Source organism: Petromyzon marinus, chromosome 76, assembly GCF_048934315.1.
Source record: "Petromyzon marinus isolate PM22_M1 ecotype Great Lakes invasive population chromosome 76, UKy_Petmar_22M1.pri1.0, whole genome shotgun sequence".
Classification (NCBI taxonomy): Eukaryota; Metazoa; Chordata; class Hyperoartia; order Petromyzontiformes; family Petromyzontidae; genus Petromyzon; species Petromyzon marinus.
This window is the reverse complement of record NC_133742.1, coordinates 3187640-3207823: the sequence shown is the minus strand read 5'-3', so window position 1 is coordinate 3207823 and position 20184 is coordinate 3187640. Positions and strand designations below refer to the sequence as shown.

General features: G+C 47.9%; 1 protein-coding gene across 1 annotated transcript in view; it reads right to left on the bottom strand.

Moving 5' to 3' along the window:
- Positions 1–20184, bottom strand: part of LOC116937056 (uncharacterized) — a 95214-nt gene that overhangs the window by 26805 nt on the left and 48225 nt on the right. The window contains exons 3-6 of the mRNA XM_076056576.1: positions 19209–19327; positions 16533–16625; positions 13264–13383; positions 7746–7865 (exon numbers count right to left, since the gene is read on the bottom strand). Coding sequence (XP_075912691.1) covers positions 7746–7865; positions 13264–13383; positions 16533–16625; positions 19209–19327 — 452 coding nt within the window. The remainder of the gene's footprint in view (positions 1–7745; positions 7866–13263; positions 13384–16532; positions 16626–19208; positions 19328–20184) is intronic.

Genomic DNA, 20184 nt, shown 5'->3' with positions numbered 1-20184 from the left:
CAATGACGACGATGACAATGACAATGATAACAATGACAATGATAACAATGACGACGATGACAATGACAATGATAACAATAACGACGATGACAATGATAATGACAATGACAACAATGACGACGATGACAATGACAACAATGACGACGATGACAATGGTGATGACAATGATAACAATGACGACGATGACAATGATGATGATAACAATGACGACGATGACAATGACAATGATAACAATGACAATGATAACAATGACGACGATGACAATGATAACAATAACGACGATGACAATGATAATGACAATGACAACAATGACGACGATGACAATGGTGATGACAATGATAACAATGACGACGATGACAATGATGATGACAACAATGACGACGATGACAATGACAATGATAACAATAACGACGATGACAATGATAATGACAATGACAACAATGACGACGATGACAATGACAACAATGACGACGATGACAATGGTGATGACAATGATAACAATGACGACGATGACAATGATGATGATAACAATGACGACGATGACAATGACAATGATAACAATGACAATGATAACAATGACGACGATGACAATGATAACAATAACGATGATGACAATGATAATGACAATGACAACAATGACGACGATGACAATGGTGATGACAATGATAACAATGACGACGATGACAATGATGATGATAACAATGACGACGATGACAATGACAATGATAACAATGACAATGATAACAATGACGACGATGACAATGACAATGATAACAATAACGACGATGACAATGATAATGACAATGACAACAATGACGACGATGACAATGACAACAATGACGACGATGACAATGGTGATGACAATGACGACGATGACAATGGTGATGACAATGATGATGATAACAATGACGATGATGACAATGGTGATGACAATGACGATGATAACAATGACGAGAATGACAATGGTGATGATAACAATGACAATGGTGATGACAATGATAACAATGACGACGATGACAATGATGATGACAACGGTGATGATAACAATAACGACGATGACAATGACAATGATAACAATAACGACGATGACAATGATAATGACAATGACAACAATGACGACGATGACAATGATGATAACAATAACGACGATGACAATGATGATGATAACAATAACGACGATGACAATGATGATGATAATGATAACAATGACGACGATGACAATGATGATAACAATAACGACGATGACAATGACAATGATAACAATAACGACGATGACAATGATAATGACAATGACAACAATGACGACGATGACAATGACAACAATGACGACGATGACAATGGTGATGACAATGATAACAATGCCGACGATGACAATGATGATGATAACAATGACGACGATGACAATGACAATGATAACAATGACGACGATGACAATGGTGATGACAATGACGACGATGACAATGGTGATGACAATGATAACAATGACGACGATGACAATGGTGATGACAATGACAATGATAACAATGACGACGATGACAATGGTGATGACAATGACGACGATGACAATGGTGATGACAATGATAACAATGACGACGATGACAATGACAACAATGACGACGATGACAATGGTGATGACAATGATAACAATGACGACGATGACAATGATGATGATAACAATGACGACGATGACAATGACAATGATAACAATGACAATGATAACAATGACGACGATGACAATGGTGATGACAATGACGACGATGACAATGATAATGACAATGACAACAATGACGACGATGACAATGGTGATGACAATGATAACAATGACGACGATGACAATGATGATGACAACAATGACGACGATGACAATGACAATGATAACAATGACAATGATAACAATGACGACGATGACAATGACAATGATAACAATAACGACGATGACAATGATAATGACAATGACAACAATGACGACGATGACAATGACAACAATGACGACGATGACAATGGTGATGACAATGATAACAATGACGACGATGACAATGATGATGATAACAATGACGACGATGACAATGACAATGATAACAATGACAATGATAACAATAACGACGATGACAATGACAATGATAACAATAACGACGATGACAATGATAATGACAATGACAACAATGACGACGATGACAATGGTGATGACAATGATAACAATGACGACGATGACAATGATGATGATAACAATGACGACGATGACAATGACAATGATAACAATGACAATGATAACAATGACGACGATGACAATGACAATGATAACAATGACGACGATGACAATGATGATGACAACAATGACGACGATGACAATGACAATGATAACAATGACAATGATAACAATGACGACGATGACAATGATAACAATAACGACGATGACAATGATAATGACAATGACAACAATGACGACGATGACAATGGTGATGACAATGATAACAATGACGACGATGACAATGATGATGATAACAATGACGACGATGACAATGACAATGATAACAATGACAATGATAACAATGACGACGATGACAAAGACAATGATAACAATAACGACGATGACAATGATAATGGCAATGACAACAATGACGACGATGACAATGACAACAATGACGACGATGACAATGGTGATGACAATGACGACGATGACAATGGTGATGACAATGATGATGATAACAATGACGATGATGACAATGGTGATGACAATGACGATGATAACAATGACGAGAATGACAATGGTGATGATAACAATGACAATGGTGATGACAATGATAACAATGACGACGATGACAATGATGATGACAACGGTGATGATAACAATAACGACGATGACAATGACAATGATAACAATAACGACGATGACAATGATAATGACAATGACAACAATGACGACGATGACAATGATGATAACAATAACGACGATGACAATGATGATGATAACAATAACGACGATGACAATGATGATGACAATGATGATAATGATAACAATGACGACGATGACAATGATGATAACAATAACGACGATGACAATGACAATGATAACAATAACGACGATGACAATGATAATGACAATGACAACAATGACGACGATGACAATGACAACAATGACGACGATGACAATGGTGATGACAATGATAACAATGCCGACGATGACAATGATGATGATAACAATGACGACGATGACAATGACAATGATAACAATGACGACGATGACAATGGTGATGACAATGACGACGATGACAATGGTGATGACAATGATAACAATGACGACGATGACAATGGTGATGACAATGACAATGATAACAATGACGACGATGACAATGGTGATGACAATGACGACGATGACAATGGTGATGACAATGATAACAATGACGACGATGACAATGACAACAATGACGACGATGACAATGGTGATGACAATGATAACAATGACGACGATGACAATGATGATGATAACAATGACGACGATGACAATGACAATGATAACAATGACAATGATAACAATGACGACGATGACAATGGTGATGACAATGACGACGATGACAATGGTGATGACAATGATAACAATGACGACGATGACAATGATGATGACAATGATAACAATGACGACGATGACAATGATGATGATAACAATGACGACGATGACAATGACAATGATAACAATGACAATGATAACAATGACGACGATGACAATGATAACAATAACGACGATGACAATGATAATGACAATGACAACAATGACGACGATGACAATGGTGATGACAATGATAACAATGACGACGATGACAATGATGATGACAACAATGACGACGATGACAATGACAATGATAACAATGACAATGATAACAATGACGACGATGACAATGACAATGATAACAATAACGACGATGACAATGATAATGACAATGACAACAATGACGACGATGACAATGACAACAATGACGACGATGACAATGGTGATGACAATGATAACAATGACGACGATGACAATGATGATGATAACAATGACGACGATGACAATGACAATGATAACAATGACAATGATAACAATAACGACGATGACAATGACAATGATAACAATAACGACGATGACAATGATAATGACAATGACAACAATGACGACGATGACAATGGTGATGACAATGATAACAATGACGACGATGACAATGATGATGATAACAATGACGACGATGACAATGACAATGATAACAATGACAATGATAACAATGACGACGATGACAATGACAATGATAACAATGACGACGATGACAATGATGATGACAACAATGACGACGATGACAATGACAATGATAACAATGACAATGATAACAATGACGACGATGACAATGACAATGATAACAATAACGACGATGACAATGATAATGACAATGACAACAATGACGACGATGACAATGACAACAATGACGACGATGACAATGGTGATGACAATGATAACAATGCCGACGATGACAATGATGATGATAACAATGACGACGATGACAATGACAACAATGACGACGATGACAATGGTGATGACAATGACGACGATGACAATGGTGATGACAATGATAACAATGACGACGATGACAATGGTGATGACAATGATAACAATGACGACGATGACAATGGTGATGACAATGACGACGATGACAATGGTGATGACAATGATAACAATGACGACGATGACAATGACAACAATGACGACGATGACAATGGTGATGACAATGATAACAATGACGACGATGACAATGATGATGACAATGATAACAATGACGACGATGACATTGGTGATGACAATGACAATGATAACAATGACGACGATGACAATGGTGATGACAATGACGACGATGACAATGGTGATGACAATGATAACAATGACGACGATGACAATGATGATGACAATGACGACAATGACAATGATGACAATGATAACAATGACGACGATGACAATGATGATGACAATGATAACAATAACGAGGATGACAATGGTGATGACAACGGTGATAATAACAATGACGACGATGACAATGATGATGACAATGATAACAATGACGACAATGACAATGGTGATGACAATGACAATGATAACAATGACGACAATGATGATGACAATGATAACAATAACGACAATGATAACAATGACGACAATGACAATGATGATGACAATGATAACAATAACGACGATGACAATGATGATGACAATGATGATGACAATGATGATGACAATGGTGATGACAATGGTGATGACAATGACAACGATGACAATGGTGATGACAATGACAACAATGACGATGATGACAATGGTGATAACAATGACGACGATGACAATGATGATAACAATGACGACGATGACAATGACAATGATGACAATGACGACGATAACAATGGTGATGACAATGACAACAATGACAACGATGACAATGATGATGACAATGACGACGATGACAATGATGATGACAATGATAACAATGACGACAATGACAATGGTGATGACAATGACAACAATGACGACGATGACAATGATGATAACAATGACGACGATGACAATGATGATAACAATGACGACGATGACAATGACAATGATGACAATGACGACGATAACAATGGTGATGACAATGACAACAATGACAACGATGACAATGATGATAACAATGACGACGATGACAATGATGATGATAACAATAACGACGATGACAATGATGATGACAATGATGATAATGATAACAATGACGACGATGACAATGATGATAACAATAACGACGATGACAATGACAATGATAACAATAACGACGATGACAATGATAATGACAATGACAACAATGACGACGATGACAATGACAACAATGACGACGATGACAATGGTGATGACAATGATAACAATGACGACGATGACAATGATGATGATAACAATGACGACGATGACAATGACAATGATAACAATGACAATGATAACAATGACGACGATGACAATGATAACAATAACGACGATGACAATGATAATGACAATGACAACAATGACGACGATGACAATGGTGATGACAATGATAACAATGACGACGATGACAATGATGATGACAACAATGACGACGATGACAATGACAATGATAACAATGACAATGATAACAATGACGACGATGACAATGACAATGATAACAATAACGACGATGACAATGATAATGACAATGACAACAATGACGACGATGACAATGACAACAATGACGACGATGACAATGGTGATGACAATGATGATAACAATGACGACGATGACAATGACAATGATAACAATGACAATGATAACAATGACGACGATGACAATGATAACAATAACGACGATGACAATGATAATGACAATGACAACAATGACGACGATGACAATGGTGATGACAATGATAACAATGACGACGATGACAATGATGATGACAACAATGACGACGATGACAATGACAATGATAACAATAACGACGATGACAATGATAATGACAATGACAACAATGACGACGATGACAATGACAACAATGACGACGATGACAATGGTGATGACAATGATAACAATGACGACGATGACAATGATGATGATAACAATGACGACGATGACAATGACAATGATAACAATGACAATGATAACAATGACGACGATGACAATGATAACAATAACGACGATGACAATGATAATGACAATGACAACAATGACGACGATGACAATGGTGATGACAATGATAACAATGACGACGATGACAATGATGATGATAACAATGACGACGATGACAATGACAATGATAACAATGACAATGATAACAATGACGACGATGACAATGACAATGATAACAATAACGACGATGACAATGATAATGACAATGACAACAATGACGACGATGACAATGACAACAATGACGACGATGACAATGGTGATGACAATGACGACGATGACAATGGTGATGACAATGATGATGATAACAATGACGATGATGACAATGGTGATGACAATGACGATGATAACAATGACGAGAATGACAATGGTGATGATAACAATGACAATGGTGATGACAATGATAACAATGACGACGATGACAATGATGATGACAACGGTGATGATAACAATAACGACGATGACAATGACAATGATAACAATAACGACGATGACAATGATAATGACAATGACAACAATGACGACGATGACAATGATGATAACAATAACGACGATGACAATGATGATGATAACAATAACGACGATGACAATGATGATGACAATGATGATAATGATAACAATGACGACGATGACAATGATGATAACAATAACGACGATGACAATGACAATGATAACAATAACGACGATGACAATGATAATGACAATGACAACAATGACGACGATGACAATGACAACAATGACGACGATGACAATGGTGATGACAATGATAACAATGCCGACGATGACAATGATGATGATAACAATGACGACGATGACAATGACAATGATAACAATGACGACGATGACAATGGTGATGACAATGACGACGATGACAATGGTGATGACAATGATAACAATGACGACGATGACAATGGTGATGACAACGGTGATGATAACAATGACGACAATGACAATGAGGACGACAATGACAACAATGACAACAATGATGACGATGACGACGATGACAATGACAACAATGACAATGATAACAATGACGATGACGATGACGACGACTCCGACGCCGCCTCACCCACACAGCTGCGCATGTTGGTGCCGAGGGTGAGCCCCAGTGAGGGGCAGAGGCAGCGGACCACTCCGCCCACCTCCTCACAGCCGTTCTGGCAGTTGGCAAGCGCGCAAGTTCGCGAGTCTACAAAGACAAAGATGCCCCGTGTACGTGTTGTGTAAGTTGTGTGTAAGTTGTGTATTGTGTAAGTTGTGTGTGTTGTGTTGTGTGTGTTGTGTAAGTTGTGTGTGTGTTGTGTATTGTGTAAGTTGTGTGTGTTGTGTAAGTTGTGTGTAAGTTGTGTGTGTGTGTGTACGTGTGTAAGTGTGTACGTGTGTGTAAGTTGTGTGTTGTGTGTGTAAGTTGTGTAAGTTGTGTGTAAGTTGTGTGTGTGTAAGTGTGTGTTGTGTACGTTGTGTGTGTGTGTACGTTGTGTGTGTGTAAGTGTGTGTTGTGTACGTTGTGTGTGTGTACGTTGTGTGTGTGTGTACGTTGTGTGTGTGTAAGTGGGTGTTGTGTTGTGTGTGTTGTGTAAGTTGTGTGTGTTGTGTATTGTGTAAGTTGTGTGTGTTGTGTTGTGTGTGCTGTGTACATTGTGTGTGTGTACGTTGTGTGTGTGTACGTTGTGTGTGTAATAGTGTGTAAGTGTGTTGTGTAAGTTGTGTCTGTGCGTGTGTGTACATTGTGTGTGTGTGTGTACGTGTGGGTTGTGTAAGTTGTGTGTGCGGTGTGTGTGCATGTGTGTGTGTGTGTACGTGTGTGTTTTGTAAGTTGTGTAAGTTGTGTGTGTCTGTACGGTGTGTGTGTACAGTGTGTGTGTGTACAGCGTGTGTGTGTGTAAGTGTGTACGTTGTGTGTGTGTACGGTGTGTGTGTAAGTGTGTACGTTGTGTGTGTGTGTGTAAGTTGTATGTGTGTGTAAGTTGTGTGTGTAAGTTGTGTGTGTGTGTACGTTGTGTGTGTACGTTGTGTGTGTGTGTAAGTTGTGTAAGTTGTGTGTGTGTAAGTTGTATGTGTGTGTAAGTTGTGTGTGTGTGTAAGTTGTGTAAGTTGTGTGTGTGTGTGTATGTGTGTGTGTAAGTTGTGTGTGTGTACGTTGTGTGTGTAAGTTGTGTGTGTACGTTGTGTGTGTGTGTACGTTGTGTGTAAGTTGTGTGCGTGTGTATGTGTAAGTTGTGTGTGTAAGTTGTGTGTGTGTGTACGTTGTGTGTGTGTGTAAGTTGTGTGTGTGTGTAAGTTGTGTAAGTTGTGTGTGTGTGTGTAAGTTGTGTGTGTGTGTAAGTTGTGTAAGTTGTGTGTGTGTGTAAGTTGTGTGTGTGTGTACGTTGTGTGTGTACGTTGTGTGTGTGTGTAAGTTGTGTAAGTTGTGTGTGTGTAAGTTGTATGTGTGTGTAAGTTGTGTGTGTGTGTAAGTTGTGTAAGTTGTGTGTGTGTGTGTATGTGTGTGTGTAAGTTGTGTGTGTGTACGTTGTGTGTGTAAGTTGTGTGTGTACGTTGTGTGTGTGTGTACGTTGTGTGTAAGTTGTGTGCGTGTGTATGTGTAAGTTGTGTGTGTAAGTTGTGTGTGTGTGTACGTTGTGTGTGTGTGTAAGTTGTGTGTGTGTGTAAGTTGTGTAAGTTGTGTGTGTGTGTGTAAGTTGTGTGTGTGTGTAAGTTGTGTAAGTTGTGTGTGTGTGTACGTTGTGTGTGTGTGTAAGTTGTGTGTGTGTGTAAGTTGTGTAAGTTGTGTGTGTGTGTGTAAGTTGTGTGTGTGTGTAAGTTGTGTAAGTTGTGTGTGTGTGTAAGTTGTGTAAGTTGTGTGTGTGTGTGTATGTGTGTGTACGTTGTGTGTATGGTGTTTGTGTTGATCCGTACGCAGGCAGCGATGCTGCTGATTGGAGGTGCACAGTGTGGGGTGGTGTGGGTGGGTGGTGTGGGTGGGTGGCGTGAGTGGTGTGGTTGGTGTGGTGTGAGTGGTATAGTGTGGCTGGTGTGGTTTGAGTGGTGTGGTGTGAGTGGTGTGGCGTGGCTGGTGTGGTGTGGCTGATGTGGTGTGAGTGGTGTGGCTGATGTGGCTGTGTGGTGTGAGTGGTGTGGCAGATGTGGCGTGGCTGGTGTGGTGTGGCTGGTGTGATGTGATTGGTGTGGTGTGAGTGGTGTGGTGTGGCTGGTTTTGCTGTGGTGGTCCAGCTGGTGTGGTGTGGCAGGTGTGGCTGATGTGGCGTGAGTGGTGTGGTGTGGCCGGTGTGGTGTGGCTGAAGTGGTGTGAGTGGTGTGGCTAATGTGGTGTGGGTGGTGTGGTGTGCCTGGTGTGGTGGGAGTGGTGTGGCTGGTGTGGCCGGTGTGGTGTGGTGCGGCTGGTGTGGCATGGCTAGTGTGGTGTGGCTGGTGTGGTGTGGCTGAGGTGGCTGGTGTGGTGTGAGTGGTGTGGTGTGGTTGATGTGGTGTGGCTGGTGTGGCGTGAGTGGTGTGGCTGGTGTGGTGTGGCTGTTGTGGGTGGTGTGGTGTGGCTGGTGTGGTGTGGCTGATGTGGCTGATGTGGTGAGAGTGGTGTGGTGTGGCTGGTGTGGCTGATGTGGCGTGAGTGGTGTGGTGTAGCTGGTGTGGTGTAGCTGGTGTGGTGTAGCTGGTGTGGCGTGAGTGGTGTGGGTGGTGTGGCTGATGTGGTGTGAGTGGCGTGGCTGGTGTGGCCGGTGTGGCTGGTGTGGTGTGGCTTGTGTGGTGAGAGTGGTGTGGTGTGGCAGATGTGGTGCGGCTGGTGTGGTGTGGCGTGGCTGGTGTGGAGTGGCTGGTGTGGTGTGGCGTGGCTGGTGTGGCTGGTGTGGTGAGAGTGGTGTGGTGTGGCTGGTGTGGTGTGGCTGATGTGGTGTGGCGTGGCTGGTGTGGTGTGGCAGATGTGGTGTGGCAGGTGTGGCGTGAGTGGTGTGGCTGCTGTGGTGTGGCTGGTGTGGTGAGAGTGGAGTGGTGTGGCTGATGTGGCGTGGCTGGTGTGGCGTGGCTGGCGTGGCTGGTGTGGTGTGGCTGGAGAGGCGTGGCTGGTGTGGCTGGTGTGGCTGATGTGGTGTGGCGTGGCTGGTATGGCTGGTGTGGCTGATGTGGTGTGGCTAGTATGGTGTGGCTGGTGTGGCATGAGTTGTGTGGTGTGGATGGTGTGGTGTAGCTGATGTGGTGTGGCTGGTGTGGCGTGAGTGGTGTGGTGTGGCTGCTGTGGGTGGTGTGGCTGGTGTGGTGTGGGTGGTGTGGCTGATGTTGTGTGGCTGGTGTGGTGTGGCTAGTGTGGTGTGAGTGGTGTGGCTGGTGTGGTGTGGATGGTGTGGTGTGGCTGGTGTGGTGAGAGTGGTGTGGTGTGGCTGATGTGGTGTGGATGATGTGGTGTGGCTGGTGTGGTGTGGCCGGTGTGGCGTGAGTGGTGTGGCTGGTGTGGCGTGAGTGGTGTGGTTGATGTGGCTGGTGTGGCAGGTGTGGCTGGTGTGGCTGGTGTGGCGTGAGTGGTGTGGGTGATGTGGCTGGTGTGGTGTGAGTGGCGTGGCTGGTGTGGTGTGGCTGGTGTGGCGTGGCTGGTGTGGTGTGAATGCTGTGGTGTGGCTGGTGTGGTGAGAGTGGAGTGGTGTGGCAGATGTGGTGTGGATGATGTGGCGTGGCGGGCGTGGCTGGTGTGGCTGGAGTGGCGTGGCTGGTGTGGCTGGTGTGGTGTGGCTGGTGTGGCTGATGTGGTGTGGCTGGTATGGCTGGTGTGGTGTGGCTGATGTGGCGTGGCTGGTGTGAGTGGTGTGGTGTGAGTGGTATGGTATGGCTGATGTGGCTGATGTGGTGTGAGTGGCGTGGCTGGTGTGGTTGGTCTGGTGTGAGTGGTGTGGCTGAAGTGGCGTGGCTGGTGTGGCTGATGTGGTGTGGCCGCGTGTGGTGTGGCCGATTTGGTGTGGCCGATGTGGTGTGGCAGGTGTTGTGTGAGTGGTGTGGCTGATGTGGTGTGGGTGGTGTGGTGTGGCTGGTGTGGCGTGAGTGGTGTGGCTAGTGTGGTGTGGCCGCGGTGGCGTGGCCGATGTGGTGTGGCTGGTGTGGCTGGTGTGGCGTGGCTGGTGTGAGTGGTGTGGTGTGGCTGGTGTGATGTGGCTGATGTGGTGTGGCTGATGTGGTGTGGCTGATGTGGTGTGGCTGCTGTGGCTGATGTGGTGTGGCTGGTGTGGTGTGGCTGATGTGGTGTGGCTGAAGTGGTGTGGCTGATGTGGCGTGAGTGGTGTGGCTGTTGTGGTGTGGCTGATGTGGTGTGGCTGGTTTGGTGTGGCTGATGTGGTGTGGCTGCTGTGGCTCGTGTGGTGTGGTTGGTGTGGTGTGGCTGATGTGGTGTGGCTGGAGTGGTGTGGCTGATGTGGCGTGAGTGGTGTGGCTGTTGTGGTGTGGCTGGGGTGGTGTGGCTGGTGTGGTGTGGCTGATGTGGGGTGGCTGTGTGGCGTGAGTGGTGTGGCTGTTGTGGTGTGGCTGATGTGGTGTGGCTGGTGTTGTGTGGCTGGTGTTGTGTGGCTGGTGTGGTGTGGCTGATGTGGTGTGAGTGGTGTGGTGTGGCTGGTGTGGTGTGGCTGTGGCTGGTGTGGCGTGGCTGGTGTGGCTGGTGTGGTGTGGCTGATGTGGTGTGGCTGGTGTGGTGTGGCTGATGTGGTGTGACTGATGTGGTGTGGCTGGTGTGGTGTGGCTGATGTGGCTGCTGTGGTGTGGCTGCTGTGGTGTGGTTGGTGTGGTGTGGCTGTTGTGGTGTGGCTGATGTGGCTGATGTGGTGTGGCTGGTGTGGTGTGGTTGGTGTGGCTGATGTGGTGTGGCTGATGTGGTGTGGCTGGTGTGGCATGAGTGGTGTGGGTGGTGTGGCTGATGTGGTGTGGCTGAGGGTGGGTGGTGTGGCTGGTATGGTGTGGCTGGTGTGGCATGAGTGGTGCGGGTGGTGTGGCTGATGTGGTGTGGCTGAGGGTGGGTGGTGTGGCTGGTGTGGTGTGGCTGAGTGGTGTGGCAGGTATGGCATGAGACGTGTGGTTGGTGTGGTGTGTCTGTTGTGGCGTGGCTGGTGTGGTTGGTGTGGCTGGTGTGGCTGGTGTGGTGTGGCTGATGTGGTGTGGCTGGTGTGGTGTGAGTGGTGAGGTGTGGCAGGTGTGGCGTAAGTGGTGTGGCGTGAGTGGTGTGGCTGGTGTGGCTGATGTGGTGTGGCTGGTGTGGCGTGAGTGGTGTGGCTGGGGTGGTGTGGCTGTGTGGCTGGTGTGGTGTGGCTGGTGTGGCGTAAGTGGTGTGGTGTGGCTGCGTGGTGTAGCTGGTGTGGTGTGAGTGGTGTGGCGTGAGTGGTGTGGCGTGGCTGGTGTGGTGTGAGTGGTGTGGCTGGGGTGGTGTGGCTGGTGTGGTGAGAGTGGTGTGGTGTGGCTGGTGTGGTGTGGCTGTTGTGGCTGGTGAGGTGTGGCTGGTGTGGTGTGGCTGGTGTGGCTGGTGTGGTGAGAGTGGTGTGGTGTGGCTGGTGTGGTGTGGCTGTTGTGGCTGGTGTGGCTGGTGTGGTGTGGCTGGAGTGGTGTGGCTGGTTGGCGCTCACTCGTGCAAGAGCCGTCACGCAGCAGCAGGAATCCGTTGAGGCAGTAGCAGCGGAAGGAGCCTGGCGTGTTCATGCAGCGATACTGACAAGGCCTCGGCTTCAGGCCGCACTCGTTCACATCTGAGGGGGGGAGGGAGGAGACGGAGGCATACGTATGTACGTAGCGTGTGCGTAGCATGTGCGTAGCGTGTACATAGCGTGTGCGTAGCGTGTACGTGGCGTGTGGGTGGGTGAATGAGTGGGTGAGTGAGTGGGTGGGTGAGTGGGTGAGTGGGTGAATGAGTAGGTGAGTGAGTGGGTGGGTGAGTGGGTGAGTGAGCGGGTGGGTGAATGAGTGGGTGGGTGAGTGGGTGGGTGAGTGGGTGGGTGAGTGGGTGGGTGGGTGAGTGGGTGGGTGGGTGAGTGGGTGGGTGAGTGGGTGGGTGAGTGGGTGGGTGGGTGAGTGAGTGGGTGAGTGAGTGGGTGGGTGAGTGGGTGGGTGAGTGGGTGAGTGAGTGACACGGGCTGCAGAAGAGACGGAGCTGATGGGTGAGTGAGTGGGTGGGTGGGTGAGTGAGTGAGTGGTTGAGTGAGTGAGTGGGTGAGTGGGTGGGTGAGTGGGTGGGTGAGTGGGTGAGTGAGTGAGTGGGTGAATGAGTAGGTGAGTGAGTGGGTGGGTGAGTGGGTGGGTGAGTGGGTGAATGAGTAGGTGAGTGAGTGGGTGGGTGAGTGGGTGAGTGAGTGGGTGAATGAGTAGGTGAGTGAGTGAGTGAGTGGGTGGGTGAGTGGGTGAGTGGGTAGGTGAGTGGGTGGGTGAGTGAGTAGGTGAGTGAGTGAGTGGGTGGGTGGGTGAGTGAGTGGGTGAGTGGGTGGGTGAGTGAGTGGGTGAGTGGGTGGGTGAGTGGGTGGGTGAGTGGGTGAGTGAGTGGGTGAGTGAGTGAGTGGGTGAATGAGTAGGTGAGTGAGTGGGTGGGTGAGTGGGTGGGTGAGTGGGTGAATGAGTAGGTGAGTGAGTGGGTGGGTGAGTGGGTGAGTGAGTGGGTGAATGAGTAGGTGAGTGAGTGGGTGAATGAGTAGGTGAGTGAGTGAGTGGGTGAGTGGGTGGGTGAGTGGGTGGGTGAGTGGGTAGGTGAGTAGGTGGGTGAGTGAGTGGGTGGGTGCGTGGGTGAGTGAGTGAGTGGGTGAGTGGGTGAGTGAGTGAGTGGGTGAGTGGGTGAGTGAGTGGGTGAGTGGGTGGGTGAGTGGATGAGTGAGTGGGTGAGTGAGTGAGTGGGTGAGTGGGTGGGTGAGTAGGTGAGTGAGTGGGTGAGTGAGTGGGTAAGTGAGTGAGTGGGTAGGTGAGCGGGTGGGTGAGTCAGTGACACGGGCTGGAGAAGAGACGGAGCTGATGGGTGAGTGAGTGGGTGATTGGGTGAGTGGGTGGGTGAGTGGGTGAGTGAGTGGGTGAGTGAGTGGGTGAGTGAGTGGGTGAGTGAGTGGGAGAGTGGGTGGGTGAGTGAGTGGGAGAGTGAGTGGGTGAGTGAGTGAGTGGGTAGGTGAGTGGGTGGCTGGGTGAGTGGGTGGGTGAGCGGGTGGGTGGGTGAGTGAGTGGGTAGGTGAGTGGGTGGGTGAGTGAGTAGGTGAGTGAGTGGGTGAGTGGGTAAGTGAGTGAGTGGGTAGGTGAGTGGGTAGGTGAGTGGGTGGGTGAGTGAGTGAGTGACACGGGCTGGAGAAGAGACGAAGCTGATGGGTGAGTGAGTGGGTGGGTGAGTGGGTGGGTGAGTGGGTGAGTGAGTGGGTGAGTGAGTGGGTGGGTGAGTGGGTGAGTGGGAGAGTGGGTGGGTGAGTAAGTGGGTGAGTGAGTGAGTGAGTGGGTGAGTGAGTGAGTGAGTGGATAGGTGAGTGGGTGGCTGGGTGAGTGGGTGGGTGAGCAGGTGGGTGAGTGGGTGAGTGAGTGGGTGGGTGAGCGGGTGAGTGAGAGGGTGAGAGAGAGAGGGTAGTGTTGAGTCTGTGGGCAGTGTTGAGTAGTGTATAGTAGTGTCGTGTATAGTAGTGTATATTAATGTAGTGTATATAGTAGTGTATAGTAGTGTAGTGTATAGTAGTGTAGTGTACAGTAGTGTAGTGTATATTAGTGTAGTGTATATTAGTGTAGTGTATAGTAGTGTAGTGTATATTAGTGTAGTGTATAATAGTGTAGTGTATAGTAGTGTAGTGTATATTAGTGTAGTGTATAACAGTGTAGTGTATAGTAGTGTAGTGTATAGTAGTGTAGTGTATAGTAGTGTAGTGTATAGTAGTGTAGTGTTGTGTATACTGTAGTGTAGTGTATACTGTAGTGTAGTGTATACTGTAGTGTAGTGAATAGTAGTGTAGTGTATAGTGTATACTGTAGTGTAGTGTATAGTAGTGTAGTGTATAGTAGTGTAGTGTATAGTAGTGGAAAGTAGTGTAGTGGAAAGTAGTGTATAGTAATGTAGTGTATAGTGTAGTGTATAGTAGTGTAGTGAATAGTAGTGTACAGTAGTGTAGTGTATACTGTACTGCAGTGTATAGTAGTGCAGTGTATAGTAGTGTAGTGTATAGTAGCGTAGTGTATACTGTAGTGTATAGTAGTGTATACTGTAGTGTATAGTAGTGTATAGTGTAGTGTATAGTAGTGTAGTGTATAGTAGTGTAGTGTATAGTAGTGTAGTGTATAGTGTAGTGTAGTGTATACTGTAGTGTAGTGTATACTGTAGTGTATAGTAGTGTATAGTAGTGTAGTGTATAATGTAGTGTAGTGTATAGGAGGACCTAGGGGAGGCCCAGGAACGGTTCAGATAATGGCCACTTGTGTTGGCCGTGAGCGGGAATAGAGTTCGTGTCGCCGAGTTCGTAGCGCAGCGGTGATAACAACTCCCCACAACACACACACAGACACACACACACACAGACACACATGCGCACACACGCGCACACACACGCACACACACACACAGACACACACACGTACACACACACACACACACGCGCACACACACACACGTACACACACACACAGACACACACACACACAGACACACACGTACACACACAGACACACACGTACACACACACACACAGACACACACGTACACACACACACACAGACACACACGTACACACACGTACACACACACACGTACACACACGTACACACACACACAGACACACACGTACACACACACACACAGACACACACGTACACACACACACACACACGTACACACACGTACACACACACACAGACACACGAGCGATGGCACTTGCCGGAGGTTCCGATCTCTCACCCTGGCTGCAGGTGTTGCCCGTGAACCCCGCCTCACACTGGCACTTGTTGTTACCCAGACACACCCCGTGCTTGCAGGGGACATCGCATATCGCTGCACACGGCGATTGGGGGGGGAGGGAGCGGGACAAGGGGAGAGGGAGAATAGGGGGGGCACACATTGAGAGCGTCTGGTACACAGGAGGTCGTGGGTTCAATCCCAGACACTGAGAGATGTTGACTACCTCGCCTGGTACACAGGAGGTCGTGGGTTCAATCACAGACACTGAGAGATGTTGACTACCTCGCCTGGTACACAGGAGGTCGTGAGTTTAATCCCAGACACTGAGAGATGTTGACTACCTCGCCTGGTACACAGGAGGTCGTGGGTTCAATCCCAGACCCTGAGAGATGTTGGTAGGCAGGAGGTCATGGGTTCAATCACAGACACTGAGAGATGTTGGTACACAGGAGGTCGTGGGTTCAATCCCAGACACTGAGAGATGTTGACTACCTCGCCTGGTACACAGGAGGTCGTGGGTTCAATCACAGACACTGAGAGATGTTGACTACCTCGCCTGGTACGCAGGAGGTCGTGGGTTCAATCCCAGACACTGAGAGATGTTGACTACCTCGCCTGGTACGCAAGAGGTCGTGAGTTCAATCCCAGACACTGAGAGAAGTTGACTACCTCGCCTGGTACACAGGAGGTCGTGGGTTCAATCACAGACACTGAGAGATGTTGACTACCTCGCGTGGTACACAGGAGGTCGTGGGTTCAATCACAGACACTGAGAGATGTTGACTACCTCGCCTGGTACGCAGGAGGTCGTGGGTTCAATCCCAGACACTGAGAGATGTTGACTACCTCGCCTGGTACGCAGGAGGTCGTGGGTTCAATCCCAGACACTGAGAGATGTTGACTACCTCGCCTGGTACGCAGGAGGTCGTGGGTTCAATCCCAGACCCTGAGAGATGTTGACGACCTCGCCTGGTACGCAGGAGGTCGTGGGTTCAATCCCAGACACTGACAGATGTTGGCTACCTCGCCTGGTACACAGGAGGTCGTGGGTTCAATCACAGACACTGAGAGATGTTGACTACCTCGCCTGGTACGCAGGAGGTCGTGAGTTCAATCCCAGACACTGAGAGATGTTGACTACCTCGCCTGGTACGCAGGAGGTCGTGGGTCCAATCACAGACACTGAGAGATGTTGACTACCTCGCCTGGTACACAGGAGGTCGTGGGTTCAATCACAGACACTGAGAGATGTTGAATACCTCGCCTGGTACACAGGAGGTCGTGCGTTCAATCCCAGACCCTGAGAGATGTTGACTACCTCGCCTGGTACATAGGAGGTGGTGAGTTCAATCCCAGACACTGAGAGATGTTGACTACCTCGCCTGGTACGCAGGAGGTCGTGGGTTCAATCCCAGACACTGAGAGATGTTGACTACATCGCCTGGTACGCAGGAGGTCGTGAGTTCAATCCCAGACACTGAGAGATGTTGACTACCTCGCCTGGTACGCAGGAGGTCGTGGGTTCAATCCCAGACACTGAGAGATGTTGACTACCTCGCCTGGTACACAAGAGGTCGTGGGTTCAATCCCAGACACTGAGAGATGTTGACTACCTCGCCTGGTACGCAGGAGGTCGTGGGTTCAATCCCAGACACTGAGAGATGTTGACTACCTCGCCTGGCACACAGGAGGTCGTGGGTTCAATCACAGACACTGAGAGATGTTGACTACCTCGCCTGGTACGCAGGAGGTCGTGGGTTCAATCACAGACACTGAGAGATGTTGACTACCTCGCCTGGTACGCAGGAGGTCGTGGGTTCAATCACAGACACTGAGAGATGTTGACTACCTCGCCTGGTACACAGGAGGTCGTGAGTTAAATCCCAGACACTGAGAGATGTTGACTACCTCGCCTGGTACGTAGTAGGTCGTGCGTTCAATCCCAGACACAGAGAGATGTTGACTACCTCGCCTGGTACACAGGAGGTCGTAGGTTCAATCCCAGACACTGAGAGATGTTGACTACCTCGCCTGGTACGCAGGAGGTCGTGGGTTCAATCACAGACACTGAGAGATGTTGACTACCTCGCCTGGTACACAGGAGGTCGTGCGTTCAATCCCAGACCCTGAGAGATGTTGACTACCTCGCGTGGTACGCAGGAGGTCGTGGGTTCAATCCCAGACACTGAGAGATGTTGACTACCTCGCCTGCTACACAGGAGGTCGTGGGTTCGATCCCAGACCCTGAGAGATGTTGACGACCTCGCCTGGTACGCAGGAGGTCGTGCGTTCAATCCCAGACACTGAGAGATGTTGACTACCTCGCCTGGTACACAGGAGGTCGCTAGTGAGCTCGCAAGTGAGCTCACTAGCGAGCTCGCTAGTGAGCGAGCGAGCTAATGAGCTAGCTAGTGAGCTCGCTCGCTAGTGAGCGAGCGAGTGAGCTAATGAGCTCGCTAGCTAACGAGTGAGTGAGCGAGCTAATGAGCTAGCTAGTGAGTGAGCTCGCTAGTGAGCTAGCTAGTGAGCAAGCGAGCTAATGAGCTAGCTAGTGAGTGAGCTCGCTAGTGAGCGAGCGAGTGAGCGAGCCAGCTAATGAGCTAGCTAGTGAGTGAGCTCGCTAGTGAGCGAGCTAATGAGCTCGCTAGCTAACGAGTGAGTGAGTGATGGCGTTACGTTGGCAGTGGCCCCCAGGCAGGCGTCTCCAGCCGTAGCAGCAGTCCAGGTGAGGGCCGTAGCGGCAGAGGCCAAGCGAGGCCCTCCCCTCGGGGAGTGGCAGGAGGCCCTGGCCAGCCCTGCACCAAACACGCACAAAGACAAAGGTCACCCGTGTAGCCTCTAACAGACTGTTGGGGCAAGTGCTGTGAGTACCGAGCAGCACCTGTGACTGTGGCACACACAGAGGGGGTGGGTGGCCAGCACCACGCCCGGCCGCCTTTGTCTCTCTCCCAGTGCTAGCGATGTTCACTACTACACCGCGCCGCTACTACACCAGGTGTTCATTTGAGGCTGAGTCGACCTAGGGGAGGCCCCAGGACCGGTTCAGATAATCGTCACCGGTGGTGTCGGTGGCCGTGAGCGGAAAACGAACTCCGGTCGCTGGGCTCGTAGCGCAGCGTAGCGCTAACTGCTCAGCCACCTCTCCCCACACACTCATACACACACTCGTACACGCACACTCATACACACACTCATATACGCACACTCATACACGCACACTCATACACACACTCATACACGCACACTCATACACACCCTCATACACACACTCATACACACACTCATATAAGCACACTCATACACACACTCATATACGCACACTCATACACACACTCATATACGCACACTCATACACGCACACTCATACACACACTCATACACGCACACTCATACACACCCTCATACACACACTCATACACACACTCATATAAGCACACTCGTACACGCACACTCGTACACGCACACTCATACATGCACACTCATACACACACACTCATATAAGCACACTCATATAAGCACACTCGTACACGTACACTCGTACACGCACACTCGTACATGCACACTCATACACGCACACTCATACACGCACACTCATACACGCACACTCATACACACACTCATATACGCACACTCATACACGCACACTCGTACA